At 40.1% G+C, this 22,729-nt stretch overlaps 1 protein-coding gene across 3 annotated transcripts in view; it reads right to left on the bottom strand.

Moving 5' to 3' along the window:
- The window catches only part of DOCK8 (dedicator of cytokinesis 8), a 220,581-nt gene that overhangs the window by 137,150 nt on the left and 60,702 nt on the right, over positions 1 to 22,729 (bottom strand). For all 3 annotated transcript variants that reach the window (XM_060199742.1, XM_060199743.1, XM_060199744.1), the window contains exons 8-12: positions 21,424 to 21,573; positions 11,743 to 11,823; positions 6,108 to 6,267; positions 3,247 to 3,383; positions 593 to 686 (exon numbers count right to left, since the gene is read on the bottom strand). In XM_060199742.1, the coding sequence (XP_060055725.1) occupies positions 593 to 686; positions 3,247 to 3,383; positions 6,108 to 6,267; positions 11,743 to 11,823; positions 21,424 to 21,573 (622 nt within the window). The remainder of the gene's footprint in view (positions 1 to 592; positions 687 to 3,246; positions 3,384 to 6,107; positions 6,268 to 11,742; positions 11,824 to 21,423; positions 21,574 to 22,729) is intronic.

The following is a 22,729-nucleotide window of genomic DNA, read 5'->3' as shown; positions in this document are numbered from 1 at the left end:
AAAAAAAAACAAGTAGGAATGGATCAGAGGATCTTTAAAGTCCTTTCCAGAACAACTAGAATTCTATTTACTGAGATGACATGAAGTAATTTTTTGCATTCCAAACAGCATAAATGGGAGATTTTTAAATTGGGTTCCTTGATAACCCCAGGGTGCTGCAGAAGTACCTCCTGGGTCAGCAAAACAGTTCACTTGGGTAGTGTATTACTTTGCCACGTATGCAAACTGAAGTTCAAATCTGAACTTCACTCTCTCTCTGCGTCTCTGTTTCTATCAAAACAAGCAAAACAGAAGTGTCTTCACCTACCTAAGTATCTCCCCTTCCCCCTTTTTAAATATTCAGAGTGTCATACAGCATTTAATAAAATAAATTTCTCAGGTAATTGTCAGATAATGTTTTTCTTTAAAAAAAAAAAAAAAGCATGATGCCTATGTACAGAATCAATTCCCTATAATAAAACCAGAAAGATTAATAGATTTGCTCAAAGTGAGATCCCCACAGGTTCCTGGACCAACATAACTTTATACGTTGCTGCACAAGATATAGGCTTCTCGGTGTCAAAGAGAGAAATTAAAGACAGGCTGTCCCCACCTGGAATTGACTTGACTCTTCTCTGTAAGGAAGAGGATCTCTTGTAGTCAGCTAGGAACTTAAATAAGTCTTCATCACTAAGGCGATCTCCCTCCTGCCAAGGGAAAAGGCAGAGTTAGCAGAGACCCACCAGTGACAACCCCTGAGATAGGAACCAAAATTTGAGGGGAAGATTTCTGTTGGTGGCATTCTGGCACTAGAGCCTTGCACATGCACAATTTCACTGTTCCTGCTACTGGGGAAGATTAGCATCTTCCCACTTTTATTTTAGCATGCTTTTCACAGAAATCATCATTGACTCTGAGATAATTCAGTTCACATCTCGTCAAGCATTCCTGCTTTCCTACTCCCCACTACCACCACTCAGTCTCTTGGGAGTTCTTCCAGACACAATGCATGCTGAAGAAATTTGCTGGATCACTCAAAATCTATGCTACAAGTGTTTCCCCAGTGATGCTGGTGCTGTTCCCTGAAATAATACAGAACGAGCTGACCCCCTTCTTTGATGATTTAAAGCAGACAACAGGACTGCTAAGACAGCTCACCTGGATAGTGAGCTGGCTTTTCCATATACATGACCCAGGTTTAAGCCTGGCTCCTCCAGCACTAGAGAGCTTTAATGTTGTGGTCTCTTTTCCTCTCTCCCTCTGTCACTCTTGTCTCTGTCTCTTTCTGTCTAAAAAAGGTGACTGTGAATGGTAAAGCCACAGCAACATCAGGGGAAAGAAAAGAGATGGAGAGAACAATTTTCCATCTTCTTCCTATCCTTATCTTCTTCATATCTATCTTGATTAAGAAGGGCAAACATAGGGTCCAGACAACAGCACACTTGGTAAAGCACACACAGTATCATGAGCAGGGACTCTGGTTCAATCCCCTAATCCCCACATATGGGGGGGGGAGAGAAGATTCATGAGAGAGGAATAAGTGTGCTGGTGTCTCTTTCTGTCACTCTCTATCTCCCCCTTCCCTCTCAATTTTCTCCACCAAAAAGAAAAAGGGGGAAAAGTATTACCACTGCCTGTATGGTTCCATCATTACCAGTGGCTGGTTCCCCTTCTTCTTCTTTCATAGAGGTGAAAGACAAAGAGAGAAAGGAAGAGAGGAAGAAAGAAAGGAGGAAGAAAGAACAAAAGAAAGAAAGAAAGAGAGAAAGAAAGAAAGAAAGAAAGAAAGAAAGAGAAACAGAGAAAAGGAGAAAAACCTATAACACTGCACCACCACTGGTGAAGCTGCCCCATGCAAATGGAGACTGAGGGCCTGAACCAGGGTCTTCATACAAGATGATGTGTCCATGTACTGTGTGAGTCATCAACCAGCTCTCATTTTCCATAATTTTCATCTTACAAAGCTGAAATTCTATATCCATAATTAATTCCATATCCTCTCCCCTTCCCTTCCTCCAGCCCCTGGTCACTATCACTGTATTTTTCTGTCTCTAGGACTTTTTAATTTTTTTTGCCACTAAGGTTATAGGTGGGTCAATTTGGAGCCTACATGAAAAATTCACTGTCCCTGGTGGATAATTCTTTTATAGAAACAGAGAAAAATTGAGATGGAATGGACACATACATAGTGAGAGAAAGCAAGCGAGAGAGAGAGAGAGAGACCTGCAATACTGCTCCACCATTCATGAAGCATGAAGCTCCCCCCCCCCCCCCCCCCCGCTCCATGTGAGAACTGGAGACTAATGTGTGTGCTCTACTGGGTGACCCACTGCCTGGCCCCTTTATGATTTTTGACTAGTCTAGGAAAAAGTTGGTTTTTTTTTTTTTTTTTTTTTTAGATAATCTCAGTGTCTAATGATGGGGTAAAATGTGGCATCTGCAATGGCCACTCTCTGTGAACAATGGGGCAGCCCTAAGAAGCCTGAATGGCCTAGCAGTCAACAGTCAGGCCAGGGACATTGAGAACAAGGAGGGATGATTATTTTCAATCAATAAACTGGCCAGAATAATGCACATCAGATGATTTACATACTGACAGGCATGAATCCTCTCAATTAAAAGAACTAACCTTCAGAGCCTCACAGTGGTGCACCTGGTAGGGCACACATATTGTCATGTACAAGAACCCAGGTTCAAGTCCCTGGTCCCCACCTGCAGGGGTAAAGCTTCATGAGTGGGGAAGCAGTGCTGCAGGTCTCTCTCTCTCTCTCTCTCTCTCTCTCTCTCCACCTCACCACCAATTTTTCTCTGTCACACACACATACACATGCACACACCTACCCACCACTGAGCATGTGCCAGATCTCAGGCACTTTAAGCACTTTTGAACAAGGTTCTGGTGGTGCATCTGGTTGAGAGCATATTTTACCATGTGTAAGGACCCAAGTTTAAGTATCTGGTGCTCACCTGCAGGGGGGAAGCTTCATAAACAGTGAAGCGCTGCTATAGGTGTTTCTCTTTATTTTTCCCCTCCTCCTCCCCCTTCCATTCTCAATTTCTGTCTTTGTAAAAAAAAAAAAAGAAGGAAATTTTGAGATGCCTCATGTTATTTATCTCTCCCAAGAGCCACAGAAATCAAGTAGCTCTATTCCCCTATTATGGACCAAGAACTCTAGGCTGCTTAGTGAGGCTGAGTACCTGGTTCTCTTTCTCACTATACATTCTGCCACATGGGGCTTCAAGACACACTGGAATGTGAGGAGATACCTGCTTGTAAAAGCTGTTAATGGTCATGTTGATAGTCTTGAAATTTGAGCCAAGACCATTTTCCTCCAAGGAGAGGGCTCTTTCAGAAAGCCTTCGAGCTTGGGGCAGAGTTCTCCGGTCACCCACAGAGCTTCTTCCTGTAAGAAACATAGCTTTCATCCTCATGTCTGCTTTTCCATCTCAGTGAACAGCTGCTCTTATCTTTGTCAACATTTAAGGTCACTAAACAAACAACGACAAAATAAAATCACTAAACAGAAGCTATGAACATGGTTTGTGCTGAATGAAACTTTTCTCCCAATAATCCTCCTTTGACCAGAGTGGGAGGTGATGAATGGGTCCCCTAACTTCCTCACACAATGAAGGAAGGGTAGACTACAGGCCACCCAGGAAGAGTTCAGAGCTGTAGCCAGAACAGGGGCTGCAGATAAGCTTTATTTAACAACAGAGTTTACTCCCAGTTTATTTTTACATGTGCATTCCACTGGGAGAGGCATGTACTCAAATGCCCCTGAAGGCATTTGGGATCAAGACCGAAACAAGGTAGGGTTAGTCTGTGTGTAGGTTCTAAATCCAAACTTCTTCCTCTCTTGCTCTGATTACTGTGTTTACCTTGACTCCCAGCTTAGTTGCTTTGTTTGCTTGTTTGGTTTTTTGTTTTGTTTTTTTCCAGAATCCTGCTCAGTTCTGGTTTATGGTGGTGCTGGGGATTGAGCCTGGGAACACTGAGCCTCAGGAAAGAAAGTCTTTTGCAGAACCATTCTGTTATTTCCCGAGTCCTTAGTTTTTTTGTATTTTGGTTCTTGAGTTTTGTGTTTGTTTTTTTAAACAAAGTTAATGGAGTTAAATGATTTATATATCAGTGGCTTAGTAGCTCACGGGTTTTCTTTTGAAAGATAAAATAATTTGAAATACAACTATTGCCAACTGTCTCATTAAAAATTCTCTTACCTTTAATTTTTATTATTGTCATTTTATTTATTTTTACCAGAACACTGCTCAGTTCTGCTATGATGGCAGTGGGATTGAAGCTGGGACCTTAAAGCCTCAGGCGTGGAAGGTTCTTCTATTTTTTGGTTTTTTTTTTTTAGGGTTTTGCATGACCATTATACTATCTCACCAGCCCTTTTGCCCTTAATTCTTGCCCTAATACTAGACTAGGACTTCTTGCTACCACTACCACCCTAAGCTTCCCAAACTGCCTCAATATCAATATATTTAATTTTCTCTTTTTAAATTTTTAATCCCTTTATTTAATTTATTTATTATTGGATAAAGTCAGAGAGAAACTGGGGGCGGGGGTGAAATCAGAGAGGGAGAGAAACAGAGACACCTGCAGCCCTGCTTCACCACTCCTGCAGTTCTCCTCCTCCTGCAGGTGGAGAACAGGAGCTTGAACTTGGATCCTTGTGCTCTGCAATGTATGCACTTAACTAGGTGCATCATCACCTGGCTCCTATATTTAATTTTCTGACTGGGACCCCAGCAAGCCCTATTCCTGAATTCCCTCCTTTATAATGTAGCCATATCAAGGTTCTATGCACAGCTCATTCAAATAGTCACCTGTGTCTACACAGACGTTGGCACTGATCAACAACAACAAAACAAACAAAAACACTGAGTCAGGGGTGGAGCTAGAGTACATGTTACAAGTGTATGAGGCTCTTATTACTAGGCACCCTCCTCGGCCCCCAGTACAGTGTAAAGCTTAGTACGCACAAAAGTGCAGCTTGTTACTGACAAGCCAGCAGGAACTCAGGAATTGTGACTGGTAATCCCGAAAGAATAACTCCGGATTTGCAATGGCAACAACAGAATCCCTTTTTCCTCCATTCCTCTGCTCAAGGCAACATTTCAGAACTGTCAGAGTGAAGGCACGCCTGAGACATGAGAATGTGGACTTAAGTATTTGCTGGATGCAAAAGCACTGAGGGCAAGAGGAACTCTGCCACAGGTGAAGTGGGTCTACTTGAGAACCCCAGCACTCTGGAGAACAGTTCCACACCCAAATGTGAAGGGACTTGAGATTCAGATCCAGGGTGAGCTGCAGAAGAGGGGGAGGGAAGAAAGAGGAGAGGGGAGAGATCTACAGAGCTAGGAAAAGTAACTTTTTTAAAATTTCTTTTTCATGGCACTGGGCAAAATAACTGTTAAGGAACTAGTAATTTTTGCTGAGAAACTTGAGTTCTGCTTTCGAAGGACTTGGTGATCTACCTTTCCTTTCTGCTTAATCACTTTACTGAAGGGTTAATGGTTTACAGTACAGCTGTTAACACATGGGCAAATGTTCTCACTGCACCATAATAGCTGTCTGAAATTCTGTCTTTTTTATGTTTAGAAGTCAACTATAGTGAGGATGACAAACGGTTACTATAGTTTCTAGTTAGCTGTCTTCTTGGTCATTTTTCTTCCATTTTGTTGCCCTTGTTGTTATTGCTATTATTATTGTTGGATAGAACAGAGAGAAACAGTGAGTGGAAGACAGAGAGGGAGAGAGAAAGATAGACACCTATAGACCTGCTTCATCACTTGTAAAGTGACCCCCCTGCAGGTGGGGAGCTGGGGGATCAAACTGGGATCCTCACATTGGTCCTTACACTTCGCCATGTGCATTTAACCTGCTGTACTACCACCCGGTCCCCAAAAGAGTATATTTTAAAGTCAACAGATATTTATAGAATCCTTTTGGGATCAGTCCAATCAAACCCTTCTAATCTAGTTTTAACAGCATTTTATCCCATTTGGCATCATCTTCCTTCCTACTCCCCACAACTTACTATACTCTCAACCCCCCCCCCATAAGCAGTCAGCCTCAGAGTGGGCACAGTGGGTACTCTCCCCACTGCAGTTGAAAATCTTACCAGTCATGGACTCCACTTCAGTTACCTCCCTCTCCAGAGTGGACACACTGAAGAAGCTCGTTAGGCTGATGGGGGCCCAGGCAAAAGGCATTCGGTATCTCCCCAACCGTTGGCAGAATGATTCAGCTTGAAGTTTTAGTTTTTCAACCTTTTCTTTACTCTGGAGGCAAATGGGAAAAGACAAACAAAAACATAATATAATACTCATTTCAAGTCAAACCACCTCTGACACTGTCCAGGAGGTAACACAGTAGATAAAATGTTGGACTGTCAAGCATGAGGCCCTGAGTTTGCTACCTGGCATCATTACGTATCAGAGTGATGCTCTGGTTCTCTCCCTCTCTTCTTATCTCTCTCTTTTATTAACACATAAATAATCTCTTTAAATTTAGGTCCCTTTGGTCGTCTTTTTTTTATAACTTTATTTTTTTCTTTTTAATAGGGACAGAGAAATTGAGAGGAGAGGAAGAGACAGAGAAGGAGAGAGAGGAAGAGATATCTGTAGCACTGCTTCACTACTCATGAAGTTTTCTCCCTTGGTAGGTGGGAACTGGGGACTTGAACTTGGGGTCTTTGTGCTTGGTAATATATGTGTTCAGCTACATGTGTCACTGCTCAAACCCAAATAAATGCTTTTTAAAAAAATTGAATGACTCAGCTAAGGAAATGCAAAATTTACAAGTAGTTTAAAGAAAAGCTACATTCTTGGGAGTCAGGTGGTAGTGCAGCGGATTAAGTGCAGGTGGCACAAAGCACAAGGACCGGCAGAAGGATCCCGGTTCGAGCCCCTGACTCCCCACCTGCAGGGGAGTTGCTTCAAGTGGTGAAGCAGATCTGCAGGTATCTATCTTTCGAGAGAGGGAGACCCCTCTCTGTCTTCCCCTCCTCTCTCCATTTCTCTCTGTCCTATCCAACAACAATGGCATCAATAACTTCAAAAACAATAACTACAGAAGTTGAAAAACAAGATCAGAAAAGAAAACACAAGTAGAACCTGAAATGGAATTGGCATATCGCACCAAAGTAAAAGACTCTGGGGTGGGTGGGTGGCGAAGAAGGATTCAGAGGACCTAGTGGGGGTTGTATTGTTATATGGGAAACTGGGGAATGTTATGCGCGTACAAACTATTGTACTTACTGTTGAATGTAAAACATTAATTCCCCAATAAAAAAAGGGAAAAAAAACAACAACTACAACAATAAAAACAACAAGGGTAACAAAAGAGAATAAATAAATAAAATGCTTTAAAATTATTAAAAAAAAAAAAAAGAAAAGCTACATTCTATTATTAGATTTACCTTTGGCTCAAAAAAAAAAATGCTCAAAGGTTATTATACCAGGGAGTCCAATCAACCATACTCTCAGGAGCTGCATACATGACTCAGATTTACAAATGAATCTTGTCATAGAAGATACATCATCTACAAAAGTTCCAACTGACCTTGTTTTTCAAAAACTTTTTAAAAAAAGATCTGTAAAAGTTTTTTTTTAATATTTTAAAATTTCTTATTAGTGATTTAGTAATGAGTGACAAGATTCTAAGATAAGAGGGTTACAGTTCCACACACTTCCCAACGTCAGAGTTCCATGTCCCATCCCCTCTATTGGAAGCTTCCCTATTCTTTATCCCTCTCTGGGAATATGGACCAAAATTCCTGGCTTCTGTATTGCTTCTCCACTGGACATGGGCATTGGTGGGTTCATACCCCCAGCCTGTTTCTATCTTTCTCTAGGGGTGTAGGGCTCTGGAGAGATGTGGTTCTAGGATATATTGGTGAGGTCAATCTGTCCAGAGAGATTATCTTTACTTATTTGATACAGACAGAACAGTAACTGAAAGGGAAGTGGGTGATAGAGTGGGAGAGATACAGAGAGACACCTGCAGCATTGCTTCACCGCTCGCAAATCTTTCCCCCTGCAGTTGAGGACTGGAGGTTTGTATCTGGGTCCCCTGGGTCCCTTTACATTGTCACATGTGTGCTCAACCAGGTACATCACCACCCAGTTCCTTTATAAAAGTTTTTTAATAACTTACTTATTATGTTGACAACACTTCTAAGTTCTTTTAAAATACAGAATCAAAAATAGATTAAAGGGGCTGGGTGGTAGCATAACCGGTTGAGTGTGCATGTTAGTATGTGCAAAGATGCAGGTCCAAGCCCTGAGTCCTCACCTGCAGAGGGGAAGCTTCACAAGCAGTGAGACAATACTGAAGTTGTCTCTCTAACTCCCCCTTCCCTTTCAATTTCTGTCTCTATCCAATAAATAATAAACAAATAAACACAAAAAGTAGATCTTGTAATCATAAAAAGCTAATCATCACTCAAAATAAAATTTATGGTTTTTAAAAGTCTCTAGTTCACATCTGGGTCCCTATTCAGGGAATCCATGGATTCTACCATAGATAATATGAGCCTAGACCTCTAATAGAGCCCTCTCTCCACAATCACTGGTTACTTCCATCAGGAATGTCATTATAAGCCCTCTTGTGGGCTTGTTCATGACATAGCCTCACTATGAATTGGAAAAGGAAGGGAGTGCCTCACTCTCTGAAGGGAGGCTGAATCATCCTACTCTGCCACTCAAGGAAGACTAGTCCTAAAAATGAGTGCAGCCCAGAATGTTCCCAATGATGACCATGGACTGTGACCACAGAATGAGAAGGATCTGGGGGATTATACAGGCTCTTGTGCTAAATATATACATATATATTGGCCTTGGGTCAAATTGATGGGGTAAACAGTTAGTTATAATTATATATATTTTATTCAAGTATGAGAGCTACTCTCTGCCTTGATCCAGCTTTTTAGTCCTATTTTCAATTGACACCATCTTCCCAGACAATATTTTTAGACCACCTCCATGTTAGGTATCAAGCTCAAGCAAAAATTACCAAAGTGATGGGCTTCTAGGAACACACCTAAAATAGACTTCCTAGGTTCTTTTCACGCTAAAATCCCTATCCTTTTCCTTCTTTGCTTCCTCCCTCCCTTCCTTTTTTCCTTCCTTCCTTCCTTCCTTTCTTTTTACCAAAGTACTGTTCAACTCAGTTCTGACTTATAGTGGTGTAGGGGATTGAACCTAGGGCCTTGAATCCTCAGGCATGAGAGTTTTTGCATAACCATTATGCTATCTCTCCACCCTAAAATTCCTATTCTTATCTGCTATATTGCTATTTTTTTGGTTCCTGTTTATTAGGCATTTTGTCCTGATTTATATCTTACCACCTTTCAGCCACCAAGTTAAGAGATGATACTATGGTTTCATCCTGAATTCCCTGGGCAGACAACCATACCAATGTGTCCAGGAACCTCACCTCTCCAGAGTCCTACTCCACTAGGGAGAGATAGAAAAAACCTGTCAATTCCCATGTCCAACAGAGAAGCAATTACAGAAGCCAGAACTTCTACCTTCTGACACCCCATAAAGAATTTTGATCCATACTCCTGGAGGGGTAAATGAAAAAGGAAGGAAACTCAGAAGTAGTAGGTGTGACTTAGAAAAGAAGAGAAGGCAGGAGCACAGAAAAAAAATGGACAAATATATAAAAATACAGTTACAGAAGTAATAATCAGTGCATATCTGTGATCTTGGGAGAACTAATGCAGTTTCCAATTAAGGGAATGGGGACACAGAACTCTGGCAGTGACAACGGTGTGGAATTATACCCCTGTTATCTTATAATTTTGTAAATAAGTATTAAGTCACTAATGAAAAGTCTCTAGTTCAATAAATCTCATTTGAAATTTATTAATCTATAGTGGGGCCCTAACTAATCAAGTGTTTTCCAAAAATACTATGTTTTAAAAACCAGAGGCCAAATGTTTATCTGGAACCAGAAAAGACCTAGAATTGCCAAAACAATCTTGAGAAGAAAGAACAGAACCAGAGACATCACACTCCCAGATTTCAAATTGTATTATAGGGCCATTATCATCAAAACTGCTTGGTACTGGAACATGAATAGACACACTGACCAGTGGAATAGAATTGAGAGCCCAGAAGTAAGCCCCCACATCTATGGACATCTAATCTTTGACAAAGGTGCCCAGACTATTAAATGGGGAAAGCAGAGTCTCTTCAACAAATGGTGTTGGAAAAATTGAGGTGAAACATGCAGAAGAATGAAAGTGAACCACTATATTTCACCAAATACAAAAGTAAATTCCAAGTGGATCAAGGACTTGGATGTTAAACAAGAAACTACCAGACACTTAGAGGAAAATATTGGCAGAACTCTTTTCTGCATACATTTTAAAGACATTTTCAATGAAGCGAATCCAATTACAAAGACTAAGGCAAACCTATGGGACTACATCAAATTAAAAAGCTTCTGTACAGCAAAAGAACTACTACCCAAACCAAGAGATCCCTCACAGAATGGGAGAAGATCTTTACATGCCATACATCAGATAAGAGGCTAATAACCAGAATATATAAAGAACTTGCAAATCTCAACAACAAGACAACAAATAACCCCATCCAAAAATGGGGGGAGGATGGACAGAATATTCACCACAGAAGAGATCCAAAAGGCCGAGAAAAAATGCTCCAAGTCTCTGATTGTCAGAGAAATGCAAATCAAGACAACAATGAGATACCACTTCACTCCTGTGAGAATGTCATACATCAGAAAAGGTAACAACAGCAACAAATGCTGGAGAGGTTATGGGGGTCAAAGGAACCATCCTACACTGTTGGTGGGAATGGCAATTGGTCCAACCTCTGTGGAGAACAGTCTGGAGAACTCTCAGAAGGCTAGAAATGGACCTACCCTATGACCCTGCAATTCCTATCCTGGGCATATATCCTAAGGAACCCAACACACCCATCCAAAAAGATCTGTGTACACATATGTTCTTATTAGCACAATTTGTAATAGCCAAAACCTGGAAGCAACCCAGGTGTCCAACAACAGATGAGTGGCTGAGCAAGTTGTGGTATATATATATACACAATGGAATACTACTCAGCTATAAAAAATGGTGACTTCACGGTTTTCAGCCGATCTTGGATGGACCTTGAAAAATTCATGTTAAGTGAAATAAGCCAGAAACAGAAGGATGAATATGGGATGATCTCAATCTCAGGCAGAAGTTGAAAAACAAGATCAGAAAAGAAAACACAAGTAGAACCTGAACTGGAATTGGCATATTACACCAAAGTAAAAGACTCTGGGGTGTGTGGGTGGGGAGAATACAGGTCCAAGAAGGATGACAGAGGACCTGGTAGGGATTGTATTGTTATATGGAAAACTGGGAAATGTTATTCATGTACAAACTATTGTATTTACTGTAAATGTAAAACATTAATTCCCCAATAAAAAAATTAAAAAACAAACAAACAAACAGAGGCTAGGAAATAGCTCACTTGGTACAGTGCACACCTTACTATATGTGAGGCCCTGGGTTTGAGTCACTGAACCACATGTGAGCACCATGAATGGCACTGAGGGGGGAATCCCATGGATGGTGGAGTGATACTTTCAAGAAGTTACCAACAGTGCCATCTCAATCGATGTCTCATGTTGGAATATATTATGGATTAAACCCCATGAATAATTTTGGAGAAAACGTCTGAAAAAATGGGTTTACTTTAGGAATTCACCATTAAGTAACACTCAAAATATCATACCTTTCCACCATCACTTTCTTTGATAACCATGTAGGGTTCTGCACAGTCTCCAATCTCTCCCTGCTGAAGAACCTTTTCAATCTAGAAAAAAATATATTAGTATTAGCATTAGTATTAAAATAAAGCATATGAAATTAGTCCAACTCCAGTAGAGAGTAGTGTGGAGATTTATCAGAAGGCTAGAAATAGACCTACCTTATGACCCAGCAATCCGTCTCTTGGCAATATTCCCAGGGGAAAACCAAAACATCTATCTGCAAAGACCTATGCACACCTAAGTTCACAGGAGTATAGTTTGTAATAGCCCAAACTTGGAAGTGACTCAGATGCTCAATGGCAGATGAGTGACTAAGAAAATTGTGGTACACATATACAATGGAATATTATGCAGCCACTAAAAACAATGAGATCATCTACCTTTCAATATCTTGGTCAGAATTTAAAGGTATCATATTGAGCGAGATATGCCAGAAAAGGGAGAACCAGTGATCTTACTCATTGGTGGAACTTAAAGGAAAAAAAAATGCCGTAAGGTAAAACATAAGGTGAAACTTGGACTGGGTGTGCTATACTGCACCAAAACAAAGGACTCTGGAGAAAGAGGGAAAGGGATAGGACGGAGTGACACTGGGTTCCTAGTGCATAGTAGTGTAAAAAGGACCTAGGGTTAGGGGAGAGAGTGTTCTGAAGATACCTATCACAAGAAGATGAGAGGTTGTGCCTATGAGGCAAAAATTGTACTGTAAACCATTAAGCCCCCAATAAAACAAAATAAAATAAAATATACGAATAGTATCCAAATAATGATATCTGTGCAATCATCAGAATGATGTTTTATAACAGGATTTGGTGTCAGGAAGATGCTGAAGATATGCTTTTATTAGAAAAAAGTATTATCGAGAATCCTAGACCATTTTGTTTTTAAGAAGTCATGTTGAGGGGGTCGGGCGGTGGTGCAGTGGGTTAAGCGCACGTGGCGCAATGCGCAGGGACCGGCGTAAGGATCCCGGTTCGAGCCCCCGGTTCCCCACCTGCAGGGGAGTCGCTTCACAGGCGGTGAAGCAGGTCTGCAGGTGTCTATCTTTCTCTCCCCCTCTCTCTCTGTCTTCCCCTCCTCTCTCCATTTCTCTCTGTCCTATCCAACAACAAAGCAACGTCAACAATGGCAATAATAACCGAAACGAGGCTGCAACAACTAGGGCAACAAAAGGGGGTAAAAATGGCCTCCAGGAGCGGTGGATTCATGGTGCAGGCACCGAGCCCAGCAATAACCCTGGAGGAAAAAAAAAAAAAAAAAGAAGTCATGTTGAAAGGATAACAGTAGATACATAGTAAATGTTAATAGTAGTAATCTTTGTATTGTGGAACTATGTGCAATTTTAATGTTCTTCCTACTGGTTGTGGATATTTTCCATTTTTGGACAATAAACATATATTATGCTTCCAATAAAAATGCAATAAAAGTTATTTTTCCACAGCAAAGCCTTAGAGACATATATAGGGAATGGAAAGCTCGTTTTCTTTATTATTGCTTACAATATAAAAAAGAGATATAGTCTCTGTAAAATCCATGTTGGAGACTAAAACCATCCACAAAAAGTTAATAAATGAACAGAATAAATTATCTATAACTGCATCCCCTGTATTTGTTATTAGAATTGCTTCTCTGGGCTTAACAGACTTGGGAAGAAACCAAAAGCAATGGAGATGGTGAAACATTCCCCCTTGAAAGCTAACTGGTAATAGAAATATATGGAGCTGATGCCAAATGTCTTCTTCCATTTTGATCCAGGTAAAAGACACAGCTAAAGGGGGATGGGCAGTGGCACACCCAGCTGAGTGCACATATTACCATGTGCAAGGATCCAGGTTCAAGTTTCTGGCCCCCACCTGCAGGGGGAACACTTCACCCACAGTGAAGCAATGCTACAGGTGTGACTCTTGTCTCTTTGCATATTAGAGGAAGGTCAGAGTGAAGACTGTTGGGAGATGTAGCTATGGACTAACAGTGAACAGTAAAGAATCCCCCCCCAAAAAAAAAAAATCAACAAAAAACATTGACAACCATCAAACCCACAAACCTCACTAAACTGCAGCTGGGACATCCACAGAAACCAAAGCCTTAGGTTGGTGCTGGTATGTGTGGATGGGTTGAGAGGGGGAACAGGACTAAAACCAAGCACACGGAGATTGGGAGTTCTGGCAATAAACTGAACCATTATGCCTCTGAGCAACATCAGTCAAGCCTGCACATGGTGCTGACTGTGAGAGGGGGTAGCCTCTGAGATTTGGCTCATGGCCTTGGGGGTAAGAGTATGCTGAACTGGTGGTGAGGTCAGACCACAGTATCAATAGATTTGCCTGACCAGCCTAGTCTACCCATGCCCAAACTAAGGCTGACATGAAGAAGATAATTTGAGGCAGCTGGAAGCTAAAGGGTAATAGACAACAGTTGATGGCCAAATAGTAAACTGAACCCTGCTACTTCAAACACAGCTGCCACCTAGTAGCAACCCCCCATAGCTTGAATACAGACTGAAATTTTACAAATACGCCATATATACACACTACAGGAGGCCAGGTGGTGGTGTACCTGGGTGATCACAAAGTACAAAGAGGAAGGACCTACATAAGTAATCTCGATTCGAGCCTCAGATCCTCACAGGCATGGAGAAAGCTTCATGAGTAGTGAAGAAGGTCTGTAGGTGTGTATCTTCCTCTCTCCTTCCCTACTCCCCCCTCCTCTCTCAATTTCTCTCTGTCCTATCCAATAGAATGGAAAAATGGCCACTAGGAACAGTGGATTCATAGTGCTGGCACCCTGCCCCAGCAATAACACTGAAGGAAAAAAAAAAAAAAAGCAGCACTATATAGAGTATAAAAGAGCTTAAGGGAATAACAAGAAACATAACCACAATCCCTAATCTTCCCACCACCAAATGCATAAACAAAGTGAAATCTAGTAATTATAATAATGGTATCACCTATTGGCTTAGCAGTAAGTAGAACAATAAATATAAAAGCAACAGAGAAATAGTAAAGTCAAACTTCAGAACACAACAACTCAAAAAGACAGAAATGAAATAGAAGGACTCCAGGAAATTTTATAGAGAGAGAGACTATCAGAGAAAAACTATAGAAAACTCATTATGAGATCTCTCCAACAGTGTAAGCACACCATTAAGAAGCATACTCAAGAGCCGAAAGAATATTTTATTAAGAGGCTAGGAAACACAAAGGAAGAGCTTCTTGGAGAGAGTTCTCCAAGCAACTGAATACATGAAAGAAGAAATTAAAACAGAATTTACCAAGCAGTTAGGAAGCATGAAGGGAAAACTTAAGGTAGGGTATAAAAGACACTCTGAAAAGGAAGAAAGGAAGGAAGGGGAAAAAAAGAAAGAAAGAAAGACACTTTGAGCGCAAGATATACCATAGTAAAACTATTAAAACTCAAGGACAAGGAAAGAATATTATAGGCTACTAGAAAAAGGAAAGAAGTGTCATACAAAGGTAAAGTTATCAGGATTTCATAAGATTTCTCTTTACAAACTCTAGAGGCAAGAAGAGAATGGAATGACACATTTAATATACTAAAAGAAAAGAACTGCTAGCCATGTATACTCTTTCCCAAAAGGTTGTCCTTCAAATACAAGGGAGAAATAAAGGACTTTTCAAATATTCAAAAGCTAAAGAAATTTGCCACCATCAACCCCATCCTGCAGGAATTTCTGAAAGAAGTCCCATAGGAAAAGAAGAAACAAAGGATTACATGTTCTAAGTGAGGTGAACAGCCATAGAACACAAATAAGAACACAAAAGAAATAAGAAAGAACAACAAAATAGGAAAGGGTGGGGCATTAATGGACAGAACAATACTATCTAGTGCTAGCTAGTCCAAGACTTTAAAAAATCTTTTTAAGATATAATATGTTAAAAATAATAAATAACTAAAAAGATGCAATATCTTAGTTATTGTACTTAATGTAGCCACAATACAAAACAAGAAACGCAGAGCAAGAGAAAGTACAAACAAAATCCGTGATAAAGTCACTATAAAAACCCATCCATGATGAATATGGGATGATCTCACTCTCAGGCCAAAGTTGAAAAACAAGATTAGAAAAGAAAACACAAGTCGAACCTGAACTGGAGTTGGCATATTGCACCAAAGTAAAGGACTCTGGGGTGGGTGGGTGGGGAGAATACAGGTCCATGAAAGATGCTGAATGACATAGTGGGGGTTGTATTGTTAAATGGGAATCTGGGGAATGTTATGCATGTACAAACTATTGTATTTACTGTTGAATGTAAAGCATTAATTCCCCAATAGAGAAATAAATTATTAAAAAAAAAAAACCATCCATGGGGTCTGGGCAGTAGTGCAGCGGGTTAAGCGCATATGGTACAAAGTGCACAGGCCAATGTAAGGATCCTGATTCTAGGCCCCAGCTCCCCACCTGCAGGGGGGTCGCTTCACAAGCAGGTCTGCAGGTGTCTACTCCTCCTCTCTCGATTTCTCACTATCCTACCCAACAACAACAAAAATAGTTATAATCACAATAACAGTAACGACCATAACAAGGGCAATAAAATGGGAAAAATAGCTTCCAGGAGCAGTGGATTCGTAGTGCTGACACGAAGCCCCAGTGATAATCCTGGAGGAAAAATAAACAAATAAAACACAAAATGAGAGGAGCAAATGGGAAAAGAATCAACAATCTTAAACAACCTTAAAACAAAAGCCAGAATGGATGTAAGGAAACAATATATATCAATAATCACCCTAAATTCATCTGTCAAAAGATTCAGAGCAGCTAAACAGAGTAAAGAACCCTATCCACCTATTTTATGTCTCCAGGAAACACACTGTCAAAGAAAAGATGAACAAAAGCTTAGTGTAAGAGAATGGAGCAAGATGTTACAAGCCAATAATACAGAAAAAAGGACAGGAACAGCAATTCTATCTCAGATAAAATATACTTTCAGGTAAAGAAAACAAGTAGAGACAGAAAGGGACACTACATAATGGTTAAAGGATCAATACAGCATGAGACATAACCATTATGAATATATAAACTCCAAATTTAAGTGCACCAAGATATATAAAACAAGGACTCATTGAACTTAAGGGAGATTTTGACAGTAACACAGTAATAGTAGGAGATCTTAACACACCACTCACAGCAAAAGAGCAATAATCCAAACAAAAAAATTCAACAGGGAAATGGCAATTTTAAATGAAACCATAGATGAAACGGATATATATATATATATATATATATATATATATATATATATATATATATATATATATACAGAACTTTCCATCCCAAAAGAAATGAACTCACATTCTTCTCAAGTAAACACAGATCATTCACAAGGATTGACCATATGCTGGGTCACAAGACAGCCTAAACAAATGTGAATATGTGTCTGTTTTTTCTAAATTGTTGTATTTATTTCCATATAGATGTCCATAGTAATCTTGCATGATCTTTTGTATCTCTGCCTCATCTGTTGTAATATCTCCTCTTTAGTTTCTGAGTGATTTTACCAGAGCTTTCTCTCTTTTTCCTTGATGACTGTATTTAGTAGCTTATCTATATTATATATCCTTTCAAAGAAGAAGCTCTTGCTTTCATTAATCTCCTGATGGTCTTCTTGTTTTCTATTTTGTTGATTTGTGCTCTGATTTTTAACTACTTCTTTTCTCCTCCTGACCTTTGGATCTTTTTGTTGCTCTGTTTCTAGTTGGTTCAATTGGGTTGTTAGATGGTTTATTATTGAGATTTCTCCTCTTTAGTCATGTGGGCCTTTATTGCTATTAACTTCTCTCTCAAGACAGCTTTTGCTGTGTCCCATAGGGTCTGATAACTGGTTTCTTTATTTTCATTGATATTGAGGAACTTCTCAAATTCATTTTTTATTTCTTCAGTGACCCATGTGTTATTCAAAGGCATAAAAGCATTTGATAAGGTCCAACACCCATTAATGATAAAGGCCCTCAAGAAATTGGGAGAAGAAAGAAAATTCCTCAGCATAATAAAAGTTATATATGACAAACTCATGGCTAACATCATGCTCAAAAGGGAAAAATTGAAACTGATCCCCTAAAATCAGAAACTAGGCAAGAATGTTCATTCTTAACACTTCTATTCAATATAGTCCTAGAAGTCCTCACTGTCACAATCAGGCAAGAAAGAGATATCAAAGGAATTTGAATTGGAAAGGAGAGGACCTAAAAAACTGCCAAAAAAAAGCTGCTGGGAATCATCCATAAATTCAGGAAAATGGCAGATTACAAAATCAATACTTAGGGAGCTGGGTGGTGGCGCAGTGGGTTAAGTGCAAATGGCGCAAAGTGCAAGGACCAGCGTAAGGATCCCGGTTAGAGCCCCCAGCTCCTCGCCTGCAGGGGGTTCACTTCACAGGCGGTGAAGCAGGTCTTTCTCTCCCCTCTCTGTCTTCCACTCCTCTCTTGATTTCTCTCTGTCCTATCTGACAACAATAATAACAATGATAAACAACAAGGACAACAAAAGGGGAAAAAATAAAAAATAAAGTTTCTAAAAAAAAATCAATACTTATAAATCTATGGCATTTCTTTATATAAAAAGTGGGCCAAAGGAAAGGGAACTCAAGGAAGCAACCCCATTTATGATTGGATCCAAATAAATAAATAAATAAAATACCTAGTAATAAATCTAACAAAGGAGGTGAAGAACCTTTTCAATGAAAACTATAAAATATTGTTAAAAGATTGGGAGATGCATACGGGAAAGTGGGCCCTATCCAAGGGTTCCAGGACTGGGGGAAGTAGGGGCTCTATAGTGAAGATGTGAGGTTCCTGCTGTCTTAGGGTTCAAAAAGACAATCAATAGTTAATATTATCATCACATTATTTGTTAATTGGGTTAACTTTGAAAAGTCCCTTTGTTATGGTTTGCTGTACAGTACCCAGTATCTTGTATATAGCTGTGCTATTGGATGCTTCTAATCTACTTGGTCTAGGCTTTTGAGAGAGTCCGCATATCAAATACATAGCCTATATATTAAAAAGATTCAGTTTGTCTTTTGAGAAACTTTGAGACATACAATTGATTTCCCCCTCATATTAATTAACTACTGATTTATATGTCTACATTTTCCGCCAATCACAACCTAACCAAAGCAACGATTGCCACCTCAACATGCTTCACCTCAGACTGTATCCAGAGACTTCACGTGTGGAATGACAACCCTTCAACTTCATTACTCGGGTGAGACCTCTAGTACACTCTAATTTCATCTCAGGTAGTTCACTTTCTAACAAAGTCCCATAACCTAGATATACACCAGTTTCTGTGAGAGAGAGCTTATGTGCACACGTATCCATAAACTACTGCAAAATATATACCTGAAAGCAGAAGTACACTAGAGTTTGCAGTGAGTACCTCCCTAACACTTCCTCTCCACTATTCCAAGCTTGGGATCCATGATTGCTCAACAAATTGTTTGGCTTCATATGTTAACTCTCTTTTCAATCACCAGGTTCCAGATGCCACCAGGATGCTGGCTAGGCTTCCCTGGATTGAAGACCCCACCAATGTGTCCTGGAGCTCAGCTTCCCCAGAGACACACCTTACTAGGGAAAGAGAGAGGCAGACTGGGAGTATGGACTGACCAGTCAACGCCCATGTTCAGCAGGGAAGCAATTACAGAAGCCAGACCTTCTACCTTCTGCAACCCTCAACGACCCTGGGTCCATGCTCCCAGAGGGCTAGAGAATGGGAAAGCTACCACGGGAGGGGGTGTGTTATGGGGATTGGGTGGTGGGAATTGTGTGGAGTTGTACCCCTCCTACCTTATGTTTTTGTTCACTAATCCTTTCTTAAATAAAAAATTTAAAAAATATATTGTTAAAAGAATAGAGGATGACAGAGGTATGAAAGAAAATCCACTATTCCTGGATTGAAAGAATAAATATCATTAAAATTATAATCCTGCCAAAAGCAATCTATAGATTCAGTGTAATCCCTATTAAAATTCCAATGACTTGTTTCAAGGAAATTAAACAACTTATCCAAAAATTTTTGTGGAACTATAAAAAAAACATGAATAGGGAGTTGGGTGGTAGTGCAGCGGGTTAAGCGCAGGTGGAGCAAAGTGCAAGGACCGGAGTAAGGATCCCAGTTCGAGCCCCCGGCTCACCACCTGCAGGGGAGTCACTTCACAGGCAGTGAAGCAGGTCTTCAGGTGTCTGTCTTTCTCTTCCCCTCTCTGTCTTCCCCTCCTCTCTCCATTTCTCTCTGTCCTATCCAACAACGACTACAACAATAAAAAAGGAATAAATAAATATTTTTTAAAAACTTGAATAACAGAAGCTCTCCTGGGGTGGGGGAGAAAAATGGAGGCATCACAATTCCTGACTTTAGTTTATACTACATTGTAATCGCAGTTTAAAAAACAATGTGGTATTAAAACAAAAATGGACATATGGATCAATGGAACAGAATAAAGAGCCTAGAACTAAATCCACACATGGGTCCAAGATCTGGATATTAGACCTGAAACTATAAAATACATAGTTGTATTTTATACAAAATGAACAAATAGGATTGTATCAAATTGAAAAGCTTCTACACATAAAAAAAAAATCCATAAGGATAAACAGAAATCTCAACAAATGGGGAAAGATATTTACACACTACATTTCAGATAAGTGGTTGATATCAAACATCTATAAAGAACTCAAACATCTCAACAAAAAGAAAAAGAACAGCCCAATAAAAAGTGGGCAGAAGATAGGAACAAGTAGTTCTCTAAAGAAGAGATAAACACAGCCCACAGACATATGTAGAAATGCTCCAAGTCACTCATCATTAGAGAAATGCAAACTAAAACTACATTGAGAGTCCACCTCATACCTGTGAGAGTGGGCTCCATCAATAAAACAAGAGAAGATAAATGTTGGAGAGGATGTGGAGAGAGAGGAATTCTACTACACTGCTGGTGGCAGTGCAAATTGGTACAGCCACTATGAAGAACAGTATGGAGAATCCTTAAACAAAATACAAATGGAAATACCTTATGATCTAGTAATTTCACTACTAGGCATATACCCAAAAGATATATAATAACACTGATCTGAAGGGATATGTGTAACTCCATTTCATAGCGGCTTTGTTCACAACAGCTAAAACTTGGAAACAACCAAAATGCCCTTCAACAGACGACTGGATAAAAAAGTTATAGGACATACAGCAAATGGAGTATTACTCATCAATAAAAAGATGATATTCTGTCCTTTGGGATAAAGTGGATAGAACTGGAGAAAATTATGCTTAGTGAAGCAAGTAAGGAGGCAGACAACTATGGAATGTTTTCACTCATGTGGAATATAGAGAATTGAATATACCAATGTGAAAAAAAAAGTCAACCTTTATCTAAGACTGAACTATAAGGGAGAACTATAGTGGTTATCTATGGGGGGTAGGGATGGGGACAAAATACTTTGATGGCAGTGATAAAAAAAAAGGCTATACTGTAAACCATTACTCAATAAACCTCTAAAGTAGGGGGAGGAGAAGAAGGTCAGAATGAATCTCACTGAGAAAATGAAGACAGGACCCATCATTGCTTCCACCCATACAAGCAGCCCTGAGAACATCAGGGGGTGCAAATTCAACTGTGTGTAAGTACCTTGATCACCAGGTAGATGTCTGAGGAAGGGTAGGTGACTGAGAACAACGCAGACCGTGCCTGGCTTGATGTCGCCACAGACGGTGTATGAGCACGCAGGAAGCCTCTGAACTGATCAGAGTTCAGGTCACAGTGAAAATTTTCTGAGATCTGTAAATGAGTTGCAAAATGAAAAACAAATTACACTTGCTACCCCTGTAGCTGAAATCCAAGGGAATAAAACAAAAACCACAAAGAAACTTTGCTGAAGAAATAAGTTAAGGTCATTGATATCTTTGGTAACCAGTCGCTACTGGGAAAGTCCAATACATATGTTGTCTTGGTCTCTTTATTATTTGAGGGGTTGGGGCTCATTTATAGAGCTACTCCTATAAATGTTTGCTTTTAATAATTCACCAGTAGTTATTTAATGTCAGTGATGTGGGGGCCAGGTGGTGGTACACCTGGTTGAACAAACATGTTACAGTGCACAAGGACTCAGGTTCGAGCCCCTGGTCCCCACCTGCAGTGGGAAAGCTTCACAAGTGGTGAAGCAGGGCTTCTGTCTGTCTCCCTCTCTATCACCCCCTTCCCTCTCAACTTCTGACTGTCTCTATCCAATAAATAAAGATAATAAGAATAAAAATATCAATGACTACATCAAAGAATCCAGGACAATTTCTCAAATTCTTAAATAGCTTACTATTAAAGAATGAAGGTGTGGTGCATTGCACCAAAGTAGAAGATAGGTGGAAAGGGTTCAGGCATGATGGCAGAGGAGGACCTAGAGGGAGTTGAACTGTTACGTGGAAAACTGGGAAATGTTATGCATATATAGACTATTGTATTTTACTTTCAGCTATAAACCATTAATCCCCCAATTAAAAAAAAAAGAATGAGGGTGGATAGGGTGCACCTGATTGAGCAAACGCATTATCATGAGCAAGGACCTGCGTTTAAGCCCCTGGTCCCCACCTACAGGGAGAAAGCTTCACAAGTGGTGAAGCAGGGCTATCTCTCTCGCTTCCCTTCTCTCTCTCCCTTTAGCTCCTCCTCCCCTCTCAATTTCTCTCTTCCTTATCAAATAAAAATATATATAATAACACTAAAGGAGCAGAAGCACATGTTGGAAATGGAGGGTCCATTCTCAACAAAGGAAGCCCCAAACCAAGTAAAGACCCCACCTCCTCTCTACCGCCACCACCACCCAAATTATTAAGAAACAAAGAAACTTATTCTTGAACTGAGTGGCTTCAGCATCACCTGGGAACCTGGTAGGAAGCACATTATCAGCCCCCATCCCACCAGACTCAGTGAATCAGAACCT

Source organism: Erinaceus europaeus, chromosome 10, assembly GCF_950295315.1.
Source record: "Erinaceus europaeus chromosome 10, mEriEur2.1, whole genome shotgun sequence".
NCBI classification, from domain to species: Eukaryota; Metazoa; Chordata; class Mammalia; order Eulipotyphla; family Erinaceidae; genus Erinaceus; species Erinaceus europaeus.
The sequence above is the reverse complement of the archived record's forward strand: the minus strand, read 5'-3'. Positions and strand labels throughout refer to the sequence as shown.